We start from the raw sequence: 19007 nt of genomic DNA, 5'->3' as shown, positions 1-19007 counted from the left end.
GCAAATATGTGTAAATAGCTAAGGTTTGTATGGTTAGGAAAAATACAAATTATCTTCGAATTTGTCATTTGTTCCGTAACCGAAATACAAACCACGCTATTTACAAAGGGTGACTTATCCCTTAGGAAGGGTGGAAAGTCCCCAGCCATACTGGCTTTGGCTTTACCCGGGGACTCAGAATCCGAGTGAGTCGCACTCGAGAAAAGGAGTCCCTGCACCTCACAAGTTCCTTGCACCGCAAGGAACCATGTGGCCTACGTAAGCTTGTGTGTGAAGGAAGAAGTGTGACCCGTCTTAGGCAGTTGACCTGGAGTTCCAGAAGGAACTCTGGGTTAAGACGTTCCCAATACCACCTCGTCAGGGTATGGGGGACGCGACAGTATTGACTCAATACTCGGAACACAAGGAAGCATGGTTTACCTGCAGAGGTTCGAGGTCAGCTATGCAGAGACCAGGATGCTGCTTCCCCGTAGAGGGGATGATGAAGAAAGAAGTAAGGGCCAGACATACTTCTTTCGTTCATGCAGACTAAAACCTGATAACAATGCCCTCAACCTTCTGCTACCTGTCCAACAAGGAGCCTGAGGTTAGACCAGCTGTTGTGTAGCCACCACAGAGCGATAGAAAACGTATCGAGACTCCTGTGGGTCACGCCCTGCAGGAAGCGGGCTGCGAAGGTCATCAGACGCTTCCAGACTCCAGCTTGTAGCACCTGCGTCACAGAGTAGTATTACTCGAAGGCGAGGGACGTTGCGATGTATCCAACATCGTGCTGTAGGGCGACGTGACGGGGGAGGGTCTGAAGACAGGTCGAGATGAATGTCTTTGAGTCCGGGCTGAAGAGGTATACTGGTGACTCTCCCCCCATGTCCTCCTTGTGTTCCCAAATCGGCTGCAACTGAGGCCAAACTGCAGCTGTTCCCAGCGCTAACCTCTCGATTCCTGTACTGGCAAGAAAGAGAAGGTCTTGGGACATCAGACACAGAATGGAGACTCAAAATCTTGAATGAATCGGACCGAAGGGTCGGGACCCACAGATTCTGAGTCTAGCCAACAACTCAGGAGCGAGCCTGAATGTTGCCTTCCCCTCTTCCTTAGAAAGGGGGGGAGTAGTAAGAGACCAAGAAGATTGCTTACACACTGGCCGTGGCCAGAGTGAGCAGAAGACCCAGGGCGGAATACAATCCGAGGCCTGTCGTAAAAGGGTCTTGAGAAGATCTCTTAAAGGACTAAAAGTCCGAGCCATGCTCCAAGTTGGAGGTCTTCCTCCGACTAGGGCAGGGACGATCGTAGCTTCGCATGAGCGAGGATAGATCCAGCGGGCAGGAAAAAGTTATTCCTTTAAGCCTGAAGGTCAGGGAAAGGCTGAGCGACAGGCTTCATTGCCAAGAGCGGAAAGGAGTTTCCTCCCGCCGAAAGGCAATAAGACCGTTATTGCTGGAGAAGAGGCCTCACGGGAAGAGGTATATCTCCCACGGCACCAACCACCTTAGACTTTTCACTTTGCCTGGGAGACCCCTGTGGATGACTATCGCAGATGACGCGACCTCCGTACCGCGACTGTAGCGGGTTGTCTCTTCTAGAGGAGGAAGCGTAGTGTCTCCAGGCATGAAGCCGAAGCGACGCCCCGGTTCGGGAGAGATGTCGCAGTGTGGTTGCTTGAGTAGTCTGCGCCGTGGGAGAAGCTCTCCCGGGAGTTCCGTCAGGGGAAGCAGAGGGTCCAGAAACCGTTCTGCACATAGTCCCAGTGGAGCTCTCCCATTGAAAGGTTGACAGACAACCTGGTTTTGTTGAGACCCATTGTCCGCAGACAAAAAGGAGGGAAGACGCAGGCGTCGAAGTTGTCCCACCATCACCGGAATGCATCTTGCCAGAGTCTCGGGGTCTGAGACTGGGGGGAAAACTAGCGGAAGCTTGAGGTTCCAAGCTGTCGCGATCAGGTCCCCCAGACCAGCACTTGCTGGTTACCCAAGGTCAAAGACCCCTAGGTACACTCTCTCTATGAGGCTCTGCTCGGATAGTCTGAGAGAAACATTCCCCTGCCTGGAATGAGAGAGCCGATGGTGGAATTGAGAGAATCTCAATCATCCCGATATCTCTACTGCAAGATGTGAAGGTGTGAAAATGCGTCCCCTGCTGGTTAGCATGAAGTCGACACGCAACGGGGCGACTTGGCAGGAGCGGTAGGATCTGAAGAGGGGCCAGACTAAGGCCCTTAAGCCTGCCTGAATGATGGAGAGGTATCCTTCAGGTCTTGACCATAGGCCTGGACCGGAACATGCCCCCCCCCCCCCTTTCCTTTGACGAGTCCGAGAACCGCATCAAGAATGTGGGGAAAGGACGAGAATATCCACTACCATCAAGAGGCTCCATAGGTCAACACCCATTGTAGGTTTAATAGTTCCGCTGGTCCCATAGGGCCAGGGAGTCCGGTTAAACATTGCCTGAAGCCACCGGAACTTGGATCGCCCCACATGGAACTTATCCTGAGGCGACCGTTCGGACTATAAACGGGTCAATGAGGAAAGAAGAACTAGGAAACGTTCCAAGGTAGGGCTGAAAACTCTGCTTGACTGAGAACAGGTACTGCGACTCTCCTCAGTCTTGCCACGGTGAACCGAAAGGAAGGCTCGGAGGATGTGGTAACAGAATCTGGCGTCCCCAGGTGGTCACCCATCCAAGTACCGACGTTGCTTAACCTCGCTGGACGGACGAGAAGCGGGGTTTCCAACGTGGTAAGGCGGTTGACTCAATATCATGGCCAGATACTCCAGATGTTGAGGCAGAGGAAGAGAAGGCTCCAAGCAAAATACCATGAGCCCACACTCATGGTCAGCATTCGGAAGCTTTTCCCGGCGCTGAAGAAGGTCGAAACCCGAGCCTACCGGAGTTGACCAGCCCTCCAAACAGCAGAGGAGGCGGAAGTCTGCACCTGAGCGGCCAAGAGGAAGGCAGGGAGAGTTCTCTGGGGAAACAAACCTGCTATGCCACGGCGGGATAGCCACACTGCATCATAAGCAGGAATACTTGCAGTTTAGGCTGAATTCGACGAGCACCCTGGAAGATGGATGGAATGGAAACTGAAAGTACCCGTCCTTCCGATCCAGGGTTAAAGGAGTCCTGTCGCCTCGTTACCAGTCTGATCGATTCTGCTGGTCTACGCTGGCCGAAGTTTGTTCGACAAACTTGATCAGGGCTGAGAGGTCGACTATGGACATCCCCTCTCAGATCCTTCCTTACAAGAAAGGATCGACTGAGGGGGCCGGGGGTGAAGCCGTCGATGATCCTAAGGAAGACCTTCGCCTAAGGTATGGATCATTCTGCCCAACCGGGCAACTCTGCTGATGCTATGGCATAGAGGTTCAGAGACACTGAATTCGCTGACAGAGACGGCAGGCGCGATATCCTTGGCTACTCACAGAGATTGTGCGGGAATGGGCATCGGGAAGCTGTCATTCGGATGAGTAACCTTAAGCATCCTCCCAGCGAAAAAACCTGCAATCCTAGAGTTCGTGAACTCCTTTTAGGACTATGCCCCCCCGGGGGAGTCTCCCGTGCCATCTGTTCCTGACAGGAGGAAACTGCAATTGGACACCTTGTCCCAGTTGTCGTAGCCGATAACTTAGGCCGACGTGGTTGAAAGAAAAGGGAGCTGGAGCCCTGCAGAGTCTGGAAGAAAGCGCCTTGGAGGAGTGAAACCGGAAGTCGATTTACTCCGCACAGCAGACGTCTAAGTCTCTGTCCTTGGGCAAAGACAAAACTCTTCTCAAGGATGGAAGGGTGTCTGAGGTCGTTGACCTCCACAGATGAGACACCCGAATGAAGCCTTCAGTCAGCGCGTCCAGATGGTACAACATCGAGCTTGTCCGCAAGTAGATACTTAACGACGAAAGGCCAAGGTGCCTGAGCTCGAGAGGAGGAAAGTACCCTTGATCTTCCTGTAGCTTCCTTGAACCAAACCTCGGGCCGTAACCGAGGAGGGAAAGAACCTGGTAAGTTCCCAGAGGAAGAGGTAAGCAGTCAACCCTTGTCCGATGGAGAAATCTTCAACGGAAAGCCCCCCCGCCAAAAATCCTTCCAGGGCGGGAGAAGGAGAGAGTACTCGTGCAGGAGAGGGGACCCTCGAGACCGACCTCTTGGGAACCAACTTCGCCCTGGGGGAAGTCACCACGAAGTCCACTCCTCTCTTTCTCTTCAGCGTAGGAGAGACAGCCGCTGGTTTGTTACCCTGGCCGGTGAGTGCTGGTTTCATAAACCTCATTAACGCCCGTGCCAGCGGATCAAACCATGTCTGCTGCTCCAAGGACACAGAGTCCGAAATCCTCGCTAAGGTGAAAGGGATCGGGCGATCCTTTGGAGAGGACACGACGGTTCCTGCCTGAAAAGAAGGTGGGAAGAATGCTGTACTGACCTGTCTTCGTCCTGCACTACCAACCTGTGCTTGGATGGAGGTGATCCCGAGTGCCGCCTAGGAGCACGCGTCCCTGCTGCTACCACCGGCTGTGGAATTCGCCGCGAACTATGGTCGCGCGAGGGCGAACAGTCGCGCTAAGGTGAATGGTCGCGCGGGCGCACAGGCGAGTGGTCGCGCGGGCGCGCAGGCGAGCGGTCGCGAGGGCGCGCAGGCGAGCGATCGCGCGGGCGCGCAGGCGAGCGATCGCGCGGGCGAGCGATCGCGCGGGCGCGCAGGCGAGCGATCGCGCGGGCGCGCAGGCGAATGGGCGTGACGGCGAGGGATCGTGCTGCCGCGTAGGTGAAGAAGATCGCTGGCGGTAAGCGATGGCGAGCAGCATGTGTAGGTGAATGATCGCGTGATAGGGTGCGATGGTGATCAGCATCCGCAAGAGGGCGAGCGTTCAGGGTTGTGCGATGAGGAGCAGCATGCGTAAGCGGGCAATCGTGCAGGGTTGTGCGATGGCGAGCAGCATGCGCAGGTGAATGATCGCGTGAAAGGGTGCGATGGTGATCAGCATCCGCAAGAGGGCGATCGTTCAGGGTGGTGCGATGAGGAGCAGCATGCGTAAGCGGGCAATCGTTCAGGGTTGTGCGATGGCGAGCAGCATGCGCAGGTGAATGATCGCGTGAAAGGGTGCGATGGTGATCAGCATCCGCAAGAGGGCGATCGTTCAGGGTGGTGCGATGAGGAGCAGCATGCGTAAGCGGGCAATCGTGCAGGGTTGTGCGATGGCGAGCAGCATGCGCAGGCGAATGATCGCGTGAAAGGGTGCGATGGTGATCAGCATCCGCAAGAGGGCGATCGTTCAGGGTTGTGCGATGAGGAGCAGCATGCGTAAGCGGGCAATCGTTCAGGGTTGTGCGATGGCGAGCAGCATGCGCAGGTGAATAATCGCGTGAAAGGGTGCGATGGTGATCAGCATCCGCAAGAGGGCGATCGTTCAGGGTTGTGCGATAACGATCAGCATCCGCAGTTGAGGGTCGCGCGATGGCGATCAGCATCCGCAGTTGAGGGTCGCGCGATGGCGATCAGCATCCGCAGTTGAGGGTCGCGCGATGGCGATCAGCATCTGCAGTTGAGGGTCGCGCGATGGCGATCAGCATCCGCAGTTGAGGGTCGCGCGATGGCGATCAGCATCTGCAGTTGAGGGTCGCGCGATGGCGATCAGCATCCGCAGTTGAGCTAGTAGCTGGCGAACCATGTTCCTTCAGAAGTGTTGGAGAACGTTGGCGTGCCAGCTGTAACACACGTGGGCGATCCGGAGATCGCTGGCGAGCTGATGATCGCTGACGAGCTGACGATCGCTGGCGAGCTGATGATCGCTGACGAGCTGATGATCGCTGACGAGCTGATGATCGCTGACGAGCAGAAGGCTACGCGTGGAAGCCTGTGCAAAGAAGAAGAGTCCTTGACCCCGACCTGAACCGAAGTTCTAGATCGCGAGGGCGAACGTGGGCGCACAGGGCACGTAACAGGAACCGCAGGGAAGATCATCTTGAAAGCGCTGACGAACAGGAGAGCGCTGACGAACAGAAGGGCGCGCAGGGAAACCCTGACACGCAAGGGAAGAACCCCCGTGGGGGCAACCCTTAGCCCCGAAGGGATCGTTGTCCGCCGGGAGACTGATGTCCGTCGGAAGACCGCTGTCCGTCGGGAAGACCGTTGTCCGTCGGGAAGACCGTTGCCCGTCGGAAGACGAGATTAGACTGCTGTCCATCTGCACCAAGACGGAAGATCGAGAAAAAGAAGTTGTAGGCTGCAAACGGAGATTCAAAAAGGCGCCTCAAGCACCCTTATAGGGAGATGAGAGGCCCTTACGACGAGGCGGACGGAGGGCCTTACGGCGAGGGAGGCCAACAGCAACAGCAACAGAAGAAACCTCCGAAGAGGAGTCTCTATGAGTGTACTCTCTCGCGAACGAAAGAGAAACACTTCGTGGAAGAGACTGGTCAGCCAGTGACCTAAAAGGGGCAATCCTCCGAAGAGGAGCTCCTGCAGTTGCCCAGCCCCTTGAGCGAAACTGCAGGTGCGACCGCTCAGCACCAAGAGCATAGTCGCACGAAAAAAAGGCAAGAGAAGAACCCCCCAAAAGAGGAAAAGCTCAAGCCTGGACAGGAAAAAACTTCCCTCGGAAGGAAAGTTATCCGCCCAAGGAGGCAAGCCTCCTGACTGTTCTAAAATGAACTGGAGAGCTGTCCGTCGACACGGGAGTACTACCAGTAGAAGGAGACACGCCCCTGACGACAATACAAGGGGGGAGGCAGCAACAGCCGAATCCCCAGGACTCAACCAGACAGCTCACACCGTTGCTATATTACAGAAACGAACTAGATCGGTAACTGTAAAAAAATAAAAACAAATAATATTAGTACACATTCATTCCCCCGGGAAGGCTCCGAAGAGGAATCCCGAGGAAAAGGAACAAGAATTACACAACAGGCACGTGCCCTCACAACCACTTACACTCGCGGAAGGAGAGCTGTAACCAAAACAGAATTATAACAATTATAATTATGTAACTATGTAATTATGTAATTTAAAAATGAATGAACACTAAAGAAAAAAACGAAAACCCCGAAAGGAATCGTTCTACAAGCTGAAAAATTAACAACTACAATTAGATTCATAAACTAATTGAAACAAAATGTACGGCGTAGCAACCCCACCCACACGGGAAGGAAGCTACAAGGGCGTAGTAAAACATAGTAAAAGGGTGAACGACCTCAAGAGAGAGAGAGAGAGAAAGACCGAAGTCAAACTCGATCGCAACCCATAAAATTAGGCCGTGGTGGCCTAACTGCCGAGGCCTCCACGTAGATATCGTACACTACACACACACATCTGAAAAGGAAACTTACTTATTTCTATACTCAAATATATATACAAACATGAAAACATGTTTACATATATATTGAGTAAAAGAAAAGTAAGCGATTAAGTAAAGACAAAACAGACAATGGCTGCCAAGCGAGGACCAAAACAGAGACGTCTGTCACAGTCCGAGCCAAAAGTGAAAGTGAGTATTCACCTGTGTGTGAGGGGGAGGAGGGGTAGCTAGCTACCACTCCCCTACCCCCCCGCTAACTAGCGCGGGGGTAATACACCCTCGTTAAATTCTAATGGCTCGCCATTTCAGCTACGCTAAAAGTAATAACCCTTTGTAAATAGCGTGGTTTGTATTTCGGTTACGGAACAATTATATTTTTCCTAACAATACAAACCTTAGCCCATTTAATAGGGGTTATTACTTTCGGCGTAGCTGAAATGACAAGCCATTAGAATTTTAAGGAGGGTTTACTACCCCACCGCTAGTTAGCGGGGGGTAGGGAGGGTAGCTTGCACTTTGCTTAGCGGTAGGACTTCAAGGGGGATAGTGCTGGCGAGCAAGTTTGATTAAATAGCTAAGGTTTGTATAGTTAGGAAAAATACAAATTATCTACGAATTTGTCATTTGTTCCGTAACTGACATACAAACCACGCTATTCAATAGGGGTGACTCACCCATTAGGAAGGGTGGAAAGTCCCGGCCAGTACTGGCTTTTGGCTTTGCCCGAGGACTCAGTATCTGATTGTGTCGGCACTCAACAATAAGGAGTCCCTGCACCTCGCTAAGCAAGGGCTGTGGCCTACGTAAGCTGTGTGTGAAGGTATAAAGTGTGACTCGTCATAAGAAGTTGACCTGTAGTCCTTTAGAAGGAAACTTTAGGCTAGGCCTCTCCCAATACAACCTCGTCAGGGTATGGGGACGTGACAGTATTAGCTTAATACTAGGAACACAAGGAAACAACCTGCAGTGGTTTGAGGTCAGCTGTGCAGAGAACCCAGGATGCTGCTTTCCCCAAGAGAGGGGAGGATGAAGAAAAGAATAAGGGCCAGACATACCTTTTCATTCATGCAGACTAAGACCGGATAACAATGCCCTCAACCTTCTGCTACTTGTCCATTCAGGAGCCTGAGGTTTTAAACCAGCTGTTGTGCAGCCACCACAGGGCCGATAGAAAATGTATCGAGCCTCCTGTGGGTCACGTCTTGCAGGTAGTGGGCTGTGAAGGTCGTCTGATGCTTCCACACCCCAGCTTGAAGAACCTGTGTCACTGAGAAATTTTTCTTGAAGTCAAGGGACGTAGCTACGCCCCTGACATCATGTGCTCTAGGGCAACGTGATGGAGGAGCGTCTGGATTCAGGGACAGATGAATCACCCTACGAATCCATGCCGAGATGGTGTTCTTGGTGACCCTCCTCTTAGTCCTCCCAGGGCTCACAAACAATGCCTGCACCTGGGGACGGACTGCAGCCGTTCTTTTGAGATATAGCCTCAGACTCCTTACTGGGCACAGTACGAGATGGTCTGGGTCATCTGTTACAGAACAAAGACTCGAAATCTGGAAGGAGTCGAACCGAGGGTCCGGCACCCCCGGATTCTGAATCTTAGCAATAAACTCAGGGACGAATTTGAACGTTACCTCCCCCCATCCCCTTGAATGGGCGATGTCATATGAGAGACCATGAAGTTCACCGACTCGCTTGGCCGAGGCCAAAGCTAGTAGGAACACCGTCTTCCAAGTTAGGTGGCGATCTGAAGCCTGGCGTAATGGTTCATAGGGAGGTCTCTTAAGAGACCTGAGAACTCGAACCCCGTTCCATGGAGGAGGTCTCACTTCCGACTGAGGGCAGGTAAGGTCATAACTTCGTATGAGTAGAGAAAGTTCACGCGAGGAAGAAATGTCCACTCCTTTGAGCCTGAAGGCTAGACTTAAGGCTGAGCGATAGCCTTTCACCGCCGAGACTGAAAGGCGCATTTCTTCCCGCAAATACCCGAGGAACTCCGCTATTGCTGGAATAGTGGCATCGAGTGGAGAGATACCCCTTCCACGACACCAACCACAGAAGACTTTCCACTTTGCCTGGTAGACAGATGCGGATGACTTTCGCAGATGTCCAGACATCCTAATCGCAACTTGTTGCGAAAATCCTCTCTCAGTGAGGAGATGCTGGATAGTCTCCAGACGTGAAGTCGTAGCGAAGCTACGGCTTTGTGGAAGATGTTGGCATGTGGTTGTCTGAGTAGCTCGTGTCGCGGAGGGAGTTCTCTCGGAAGTTCCGTAAGGAGTTGCAGAAGGTCCGGAAACCATTACGCGTGATGCCATAGCGGAGCTATCAGGGTCATTGAAAGAGTGACCGATATTCTGGTCTCGTTGAGCACCCTCCTCATCAGACAGAACGGGGGAAAGGCGTACACGTCGATGTTGTCCCACCGTTTTGGAAGGCATCTTGCCAGAGAGCCTTGGGATCTGAGACTGGGGAGCAGTACAGCGGAAGCTTGAAGTTCAACGCTGTCGCGAACAGATCCACAGTCGGGGAACCCCACAAAGTCAGGACTTTGTTGGCTACTAGATGATCCAAAGACCACTCGGTACTCACTATCTGAGACGCTCTGCTCAGACTGTCGGCGAGCACATTCCTCTTGCCTGGAATGAAACGTGCCGATAGTGGAATTGAGTGGACTTCGGTCCATCTCAGTATCTCTACTGCGAGATGGGATAGCTGCATCAAAAAGGTACCTTCTTGCTTGTTGATGTAAGCCACTACTGTGGTGTTGTCGCTAATCACCACCACAGAGTGACCCGCCAGGTATTGTTGGAACTGTTGAAGGGCCAGGAAAACGGCCTTCATCTCTAGCAGATTTATATGGAGGCACTTTTCTGATTCTGACCACAGGCCTGAGGTCCTGTGGTGCAGAACGTGGGCCCCCACCCTTTCTTTGAGGCATCCGAAAACAGCATCAAGTCCGGGGGGAGGACGAGAAGATCCATTCCTCTCCGTAGGTTCTCGTCTGTCACCCACCACTGGAGGTCCGTCCGTTCCGCAGGTCCCATAGGGATCATGACGTCCGGGGAATCGTAACCCTGATTCCACAGGGACTTGAGTCACCACTGGAGGGATCTCATCCTGAGGCGACCGTTGGGAACTAGACGAGCCAAAGATGAGAGGTGACCGAGGAGACGTAACCACGATTGGGCTGGGAGTTCTTCTCGTCTGAGGAAAGGGCTTGCGACCCTCCTCAGCCTTGCTATCCTGTCGTCTGATGGGAAGGCTTTGTGGAGATTGGTGTCTATGATCATGCCTAGGTATACCAGTCTTTGAGTGGGAAGCAGAGAGGACTTCTCGAGATTTACCATGATCCCCAGATCCTGGCAAAGTCCCAGAAGTTTGTCTCGGTGTTGAAGAAGGGATAACTCCAAGTGTGCTAGGATCAGCCAGTCATCCAGATAACGGAGGAGACGGATGCCGATCCTGTGTGCCCATGACGATATTAGAGTGAACACTCTGGTGAAAACCTGTGGTGCTGTGGAGAGACCGAAACACAGCACCTTGAACTGGTAAACCTTGTTGTCTAGGCTGAATCTTAAGTACTTCCTTGAAGACGGATGGACTGGGATCTGGAAGTACGCGTCCTTCAGATCCAGTGTACACATGAAGTTTTGCGGTCTCACTGCAAGCCTGACCGTGTCTGCTGTCTCCATGCTGAACAGAGTTTGCTTGACAAACTTGTTCAGAGCCGAGAGGTCGATGACTGGCCTCCAGCCTCTAGACGCCTTCTTTACATGAAAGAGTCGACTGAAGAAGCCTGGAGACCCGTAGAGGACCTCTTGGAGAGCGCCCTTCTTCAACATGGTCTGGACTTCTGCCTGAAGGGCTTGCTCCCTAGCTGATCCCATGGCAAGGGAGCTCAACGACACTGGATCCGCTGTCAGGGGAGGTAGAAATGTTGTGAACGGGACACGATATCCCCGACTGATTACGGAAATCGTCCAGGAATCGGCCCAGAGTTGCTGCCACCTGTTCGCGCAACTTTGTAGGCATCCCCCCACTGGTGGACATGCAGGGGGACTGCCAATCCTAGCGTTTGCGGCCTCGGCCGCTCCCTCTAGGATTCTTTCCTCCCCTGGAGGACTTCTTGCCTTTCTTGTCCTTGACAGGAAAGGGCTTAGACACCACCGTCTTCGCTGCTGCTGCCGGTGTCATGGTCTTGGAAGGGTATGGCTGCTGGGGTGCTGGAGGTTTATAGGGCTTCGATGTCAGAGCCCTATGTAGGAGGGAGTCCTGATTGGACTTCCTCCACCTCTCAGCAACCTGCTCCACGTCCCTAGGCTCAAACAAGTTCTTTCCCATCACGGAAGAATGTCTGAGCCTGCTGATCTCGGTGTTAGGGACCTTTTGATGGAACCTCTCAGACACTGCGTCTCGACGTTTCAAGATGGTGTTAGCCCACAAGTTCGAGACTTGGTGGGCTAGAAACTCGATCGTGCGAGTGCCCGAGAGTAAAAAGGTCTCCATAGCTTTCCTGGTACTTTCTTTGGATAAATCCTCCGAACGTATCAGGATACCTAAGGTCCCTAGCTAGATATCCAGCCACGAAGTGGCCTGCATGGCACACTTCGCCACCTTCTCCTGACTAAGGATCTCCGTTGCCGAGAACGAGATTTGCCGGTTGGAGAGTCTCTCAAGGACTCCCCTGGTAAGCTCTTCCAACAAATGATGGAGGGGAAGAGCCAAACAAGTCTCCTCTACGATGTCGAAGTACCTCCTCTGTTGGACACGAGGAGGTGGGAGGAGCTTATTGCCGGCGCTGGATCGGCTGGAGGAGGCAAGCTCGGAGAGCTGGACTTCTATCTTGTTTCTGGCACTCTTGACCCCTTGGGACCAGGGCAAAGCCACACTGGCCTTCGAGGGTTTTTGAGTCCCAAAGACTCAGTCCAAGACCGTGTCTTTGCCCTCACGAGGAGGAATCTCTGGGTCAGCAAACCCATTGAGACTCCTCATAATGGTCAGAACCTGCCAGAACGCTCTTCTTGGGGGGACTCGCGGACGTTCTCCGAGTGACTGGCTGGCTCCGGTCTAAGTCTTGATGAAGACTTTGGTACAGTCTTGGAGTCCTTCGACTCCCTCCTGGGAGGGATGCAAGACTCCAACAACGAAGGGGGTAGGCTCTTCTCCACCCCTTCCCGGGAAGACTTTCCAGCGCGAGGCGGGGTTTCCCTCATTGGTGCGATGGGGGAACGCCTCACCTCACGTGACTCGCCTGAGGACAGGAAGTCTTCGTCCGAAGGGGAGGGAGAAAAAGTCTGGGGGGGTGAGGAGGCCTGCCTCAAAGACTTACGAGGAGTCAGCTTTGCCCTCGGAGAAGTTACCACGTTTAAAACTCCTCTTTTCCTTTTCAGGGGAGTAGAAACTGCCAAGGATTTGTGGCCCAGGTCAGAGAGAACAGGCTTAAATGCCTGCATGACCGCTCTGACCTGTGTCCCAAACCAAGGCTGCTGGCTGCGCTGTCAGATACTCCCTCTGGAGGGAAAGGGATTGACCGATCCCTGGGAGGAGTTACCAAAGGAGGGTTCGCCTGAAACTAAGAAGATGAAGGAGAAGAAGTGTCCCTGGATCTTTCTGGAACCTTCCCCCCTGCCGGTGAGCACGCTGTTCTGCGCTTGCGGGGGAGGGGGGGGGGGGAAATGTGGCGATGATAACCTTGCCGCGAGTTGTCCTGCAGCCTCGTGCGTGGGAGGGTATTGGTGATCGCGCGATGGGGAATACCCGGGGTCACGTGCGCGCGAGGGCGATGGCGAGGGTACGCACGGGCGAGCAATGGCGCGTAGGAGCGCGTGCCGGAGACAGCAGAGGGTGCGCAGCAGGAAGATTGCGCGCTCGCGCGCGAGGGTGAATGTTCGCGCGCGCCCGCAGGCTCAGGATGAAGAGCCCGTGTGGGCGATGATACCGTTGGGCGTACACGCGCAGGAAAGACATCTCTTGCGTGCAGACATGTGTGCGCACATCAGGCTGGGGAGATGGGCGTGGGCGTGCAGGGTGCGCGCACGCAGGAAAGACATCTCTTGCGCGCAGACATGTGTGCGCACATCAGGCTGGGGAGATGGGCGGGGGCGTGCACGCATCCTCGTAGGCGCCAGCAGGAGACTGCGCACGAATGCGTGCTGGCAAGGGATGGCGCGCAGGTGGAGATCGATAGAGTGTTGGCGAGCGCTGACGAGCAGGGGAAGTATTCAACTTCCCTACTGCGCCCAGATCAGAAGATCGTGGGCGCGCAGGAGATCGTTGGCGCGTGGGAGAGCGCTGGCATGTTGGCGTGCAGGAGAGCGCTGGCGCGTTGGCGCGCAGAAGGTTAAAGGTGCGCAGTAGCGCGCAGGTGAGCGCTGGTGCGCTTTAGCAGGAACATCGTCGGCAGTAGATGAGCGCTTGCGCACAGGTGAGCGCTGACGCGCTATCTCAGGATCGTCAGCAGCAGATGAGCACTTACACGCAGGTGAGCGCTGGCGCGTAAGGGACGTATGCGCCAACTCGCGCATACGCCCTTGAGCCCCGAAGCAACCGTTGCCTGTCTCACAAAAACAGGCTGTGTCGGCGCCCACAGCGCATCAGCAGCCAGGAACGGCGACGGCAGGTCAGCAGGTCTGACGGGTGGAAGGTCGACGTGTCCTTTGTAAGGACGACCTTCCACCGAAGGGGATCGCGAACGATCCGCAGAGAGGTCCAGGGTTGTAGCTGGTACAGTCTGAGAACAATGACGAGGCTCCTCTGCGGCGGTCTGCGGCGATGACGATGAACCGAAGAGGCGCCTCATCACACCCTTGAGAGGTGAAGGAAGGCAAGTTTTACGCCGTATGCGCCCTCTAGGGGCCATTGGGTCAGCGAGCTGACCATCAGCAGTCCTCCGAAGAGGAGTCTCTGTGAGTGAACTCCCCCGAGGGGGAGAATCACCGGCAGGAGAGACTGTTGGACTTAGTTCCTCCCTCGAAGGTTGAGCAGAGGGAGAAACTAAGCCTTCAGCTACAGCAGGTTGATCAGGAGCAGAGGTCGGAGATACTGCATCGGAAGCCTCTGCCCCCACAACGTCGACGATAGAGAGGATCAACCTCTGCCAAAGTTGGCGATTGTTTGACAGTGGCAACCAACCGGATCATGTCAAACAAGGCTTCCTTGGAGGGCGAACCCTCGAGCCCCAAGGAAGACCAAAGCTGCAACAAATCATTATTACACACATTGATATTTAAATCCTCCCCTGGGGGAGGAGGAGCTGCCTCGCTATGGGAAGCAACGCCCTCACCCGAACCCCGAGGTCGGGAAACAGAACTAAGGCCTACGTTACCACTCGACAGTTTCTCGGAAGAAACCGAACGAGCGGGAGCTTCGGAGGAGGTTTAGGCAACGGAAGAAGAGTCCTTGGGATTTTCTCCTTTCAAAGAAACCTTCGAAGGAGAAATATCCCGCTTGGACTTCTTCTTCCGTCGCCGAGAAAACCTCTCCCACTTATTAGTTCTATCACACTGTTGGCCCCTACAATAAGGACAAAGGGTGTGAGGGTCCGTATTGACCGCCGACATAAACGTACCACAAGGGCGGTCGGGTAATCCAGGACACTTTCGCATGATAGCAGAGACCAACTTCAAACACACCTTTAGAAGAAGAAGCAAAAAGCATTAATGGCTGTCAGAGAGGCGAGGGTGAGAGCTGACATGTCCGACTACCACCCGAGCCGAGAGCAAAGTGAGCTCAAGCACAGATGTGTGTGTGAGGAGGGGGGGTAGCAAGCTACCCTCCCTAACCCCCACTAACTAGCGGTGGAGTCGTAAACCCTCGTTAAAATTCTAATGGCTCGTCATTTCAGCTACAACAAAAGTAATAACCTCTATTAAATAGCGTGGTTTGTATGTCAGTTACGGAACAAATCCCGCTTGGACTTCTTCCGCCGTCGCAAAAACCTCTCCCACTGGGAGAAAGACCACTCAATACACTTGTTGACACTATCACACCGTTGACCTCTGCAAGGACAAAGGGCGTGAGGATCAGTCTCGACCGCCGACATAAATGTTCCACAGGGGCAGTATGAGAGTCCAGGGCAGGTGCGCATGGTCAGGAGTCAACTTCACACACACTCAGTCTAAGAAAAAAGAGAAAACAAAAAGCGTTAATGGCTGCCAATTGTCGGCGAGGATGAAGAACAGCAACAACTGTTCACCATCCGAGCCAAAAGCAAAGTAAGCTCAATTACAGGTGTGTGAGGGGGAGAAGTAGCAAGCTACCCACCCTAACCCCCGCTAACTAGCAGTGTGGGTAGTTAACCCTTGTTAGAAATTAATGGCTCGTCATTTCAGCTACGCCGAAAGTAATACCCCTATTAAATAGCGTGGTTTGTATTCCAGTTATGGAACAAATAGAATATTACATTTATAAATCGCCCGTTGAATAGATTGGGTATCTAACAGTGCTGTTCAAATACTTCACTGTACATGGTGCATGAACAAGGCATCCTAAGCTAGGTTAGGGAAGTGAAGGTGGAGAAAAGCTACCTGATAAGTAAGGGCACTGCATCCTAAGTTAAGTTAGGTAGGAAAGCAAGTTTCTGATACATCCTTAGTTAGGATAGGTAGGAATGTGAGATTTTGGTGATTACTGATGCCAGTACAGTGGCAACTACTACCTATGAACTTTTTAAAGATTTAAATATAGAGTACTGAGTCCGAACAAGGCACCCTAGGTAAGCCTAAGTAAGTGGGGCATTAAAGTCTCCTTGGCAAGTAAGGACATGACGTGCTAGGTTGGGTTAAGAGATGGGGAAAGTACAGTTTTGAAGTTTAATTGTGCTGGTTCAGGAGAGGTTTACCATAAATTGGATGTTTTACAGAGTACTGTAGATATGATCTATCCCAATGTTCTGCCATTATAAACTATATAACTAAGCTATGCAAACCTAATCTACTCTCATGGGATACAGAATCTGGTTCAGGATATGTGAGCAAACGCTGTTCGGGGTGTATGTATTATAGTGGCTACCTGTATGTATGATGACGGCCGGCTACGAATTCGTCAGTCTATAGGGAGTCACAGGGGTCATTTGCCCCCTGTTAGGTAAGTAGGTAAGGACTCAGTTTGTATGTTAGATTAAGTGGGGAAGTTTAAGTTAGGTGTTCTTGAGTAGTGGTTTTGCATAAAACATCTTTAGAGCAACTAATAAATGGGAAGATAATTCCCATTTTCTGTGCATGCTGGAGGAAATGCCCGCTAATGTACAAAAGCTCCCTCTGTTCCAGTAAGAAAAATTTGGGGTGACTGGTAGTTTGGACAGGCATAAACTTTATTACTTATCAAATCAAATTTCTTTATGGGGAAAATGCTGTTTATCTTTGCCTGAAATACATGAAAGGAGTGAAGTCTAAAGGGGGTTGCAGTCCCCTAGTAGGCAAGGACATGGCTCTTAAGTTAGGTTAGGCTAGGTGGGGACCCTTAGGTTAGGTGGTTTTCTTGCTTATTTGCCTTATAAATGTGTTTTCAGACACAACTTTGGACACCTTACATTAGGTGTCCCAATACACTACAAAGGCGCTGCCAAGCCCTCTAATGTCTCTGGCTTTGGTAATTTACAACTGATCAATAATTAATAAACACAATACCATAAAAATTAGAAAATTACCCCCATACAGTCACTAGTACATACCGAAACCTTTCGCTCCCCTAACCTAAATGAGGACACTATAGCAGTACTTATTATTTAGGGGAAGGACCTTCACTAACCTAGGACGCCATGTACTTCCTCATCCAACAGTGAAGTATCTGCTCACGAAGCACGGAGAAAGTTATACAGAAAATTACAACTTAAATGAGAATTACATCTTTCTTATAAGTAAACGTTACTTCCTGAGATTGGACTTGGCCTAGGGTTCATCGTAAGCGTATGCGAAAGGGGAAAACTTTGCCAGAACACGATTACCCAGTTTAGCTTGGGCTTCACTATCTACTTACTCGTCAAATATTCTTTTCCGTGAGACTGGCATGTGAGTATGTCCAAATATATCTTTAAATTTGTTAGTAAATGCAGTTATCATTTAGGTCACTCTTTACGGGTGTTCGGCCACGAAATTCTGCGGAGAAATCGGGTCCCTCACTCAGGCCGACTCTTCTTGAACGTTGTAAACAGAACATCTGGTGTATATTGTACAAAGATATTTTCCATTTTTGTAAATATATTCAATGCTTTGCTATTCAATTTGAAAATAATAAAAAAGTTATATTGAAATTATAGTTATATTTTTGCTCAAATTTTAAATTTCTATCAAAAGATATATTTAGCAGATTAGTCTACTTTTAAGAAATGCTCTTATGAAAAGCTTTCCATGGAGATCCAGGGAGACTCTATCCGACTATCGTATCAATTGAGTTCCACATCTGAACTGTAATAGATAAGCGAATGGATTTTCAATAGTTAGAAATGAATAGGTGAAATTTAAATAGATAAGAAAACTGAACGCATTTAATGCATTTATAGTTATGGTAGACCAAAGTGACAATCGGGACGCTTATCTAAAGAAAGTATAGATTTGAATATTGTGCGCGAAGTTTATCTGCCAGATTATATTCCTGGGTCTTAAGCACGAGTAAAAATGGCAAAATGCAAAATCTACAATTTAATACTTCTGATAATACTAGTATGTTTTGCAGTAGGATATGCAGAAGATAAAAAATAGATCAAGAATTAAATGCAGAATGTGAAAGGTTAATACAGAAGGTAGGAGAAACATCTCCTTTACTAGTATTACATGCATACATATATCAAGGCACTTTCCCCAATTTTGGGGGGTAGCTGACATCAACAAATGAAACAAAACAAAAAGGGGACCTCTATTCTCTACGTTCCTCCCAGCCTGACAAGGGACTCAACCTTCGTATTTACTAGTATTACGGGATTTTAATGTCCACGTGGGATTTCTGGGACACCAAGTTAACAGAAATGGGGAGATGGTGCTCGATTAAATGAGTAACCACAATCTAACACTATTATATGGAGATGAAAAGTGTTCAGGACTTTACACGTGGAATAGACAAGACCCGTATAGTGCTATTGATTTTGTTCTTATAAATAATATATTATATAGACAATTTAAATGCATGGAAATAGGTGAAGATAAAACAGTACCAGACATATCAGATCTTAACTTAATAACAGTAGAATTGAAAGTAAAAACAAATAGAGAAAATAACTACAATAAAGGGAAGTGAGAAGAAATTACATATTATAGCAATGACACAAAAGGTATAGACAAATATGTGAAATCCACAGAGAGAAAACTTGGTAGCAATGGTGTAAAAAACATTGGAGAGCTAAACATAATAATGGCAGAAATGAAACAAGAACATTTGGCTAAAACGTATAGGAGAAGGGTAACAAATGATAGGAAGACCAAAGAACAACCTTGGGTAACCGAGGTAATAAGGAGAAAGATTAAGGAAAAAAGGAACTTATATAAAAGAAAGAGAAATGAAAAGTATATTAGGTTAAAAACAGAATTAGAAGAAAAATACAATCATAAGAAGAAAGTACAAATACTGGTGAAGGATAGTATAACTTTATATGAGAAAAAGAAGACCCGGGAGATAAGAGATGATAAGAACTATGGGAAAACATAACCAAATTAAGACATAGCAACGAAATAAAAATCAAAGAAATAGAATTATATGATGATAGAGGAAATAAACTATCAAACGAAG

General features: G+C 50.6%; 1 protein-coding gene across 1 annotated transcript in view; it reads right to left on the bottom strand.

The window, feature by feature from the left end:
• Nucleotides 1-17443, bottom strand: part of LOC137654642 (sentrin-specific protease 1-like) — a 153304-nt gene extending 135861 nt beyond the window's left edge. Inside the window, 1 exon segment of the mRNA XM_068388448.1 lies at nt 17265-17443. Coding sequence (XP_068244549.1) covers nt 17265-17347 — 83 coding nt within the window. The 5' untranslated portion in view covers nt 17348-17443.
• Between the last annotated feature and the right edge of the window lie 1564 nt (nt 17444-19007).

Source organism: Palaemon carinicauda, chromosome 15 (genome assembly GCF_036898095.1).
Source record: "Palaemon carinicauda isolate YSFRI2023 chromosome 15, ASM3689809v2, whole genome shotgun sequence".
NCBI classification, from domain to species: Eukaryota; Metazoa; Arthropoda; class Malacostraca; order Decapoda; family Palaemonidae; genus Palaemon; species Palaemon carinicauda.
The sequence above is the reverse complement of the archived record's forward strand: the minus strand, read 5'-3'. Positions and strand labels throughout refer to the sequence as shown.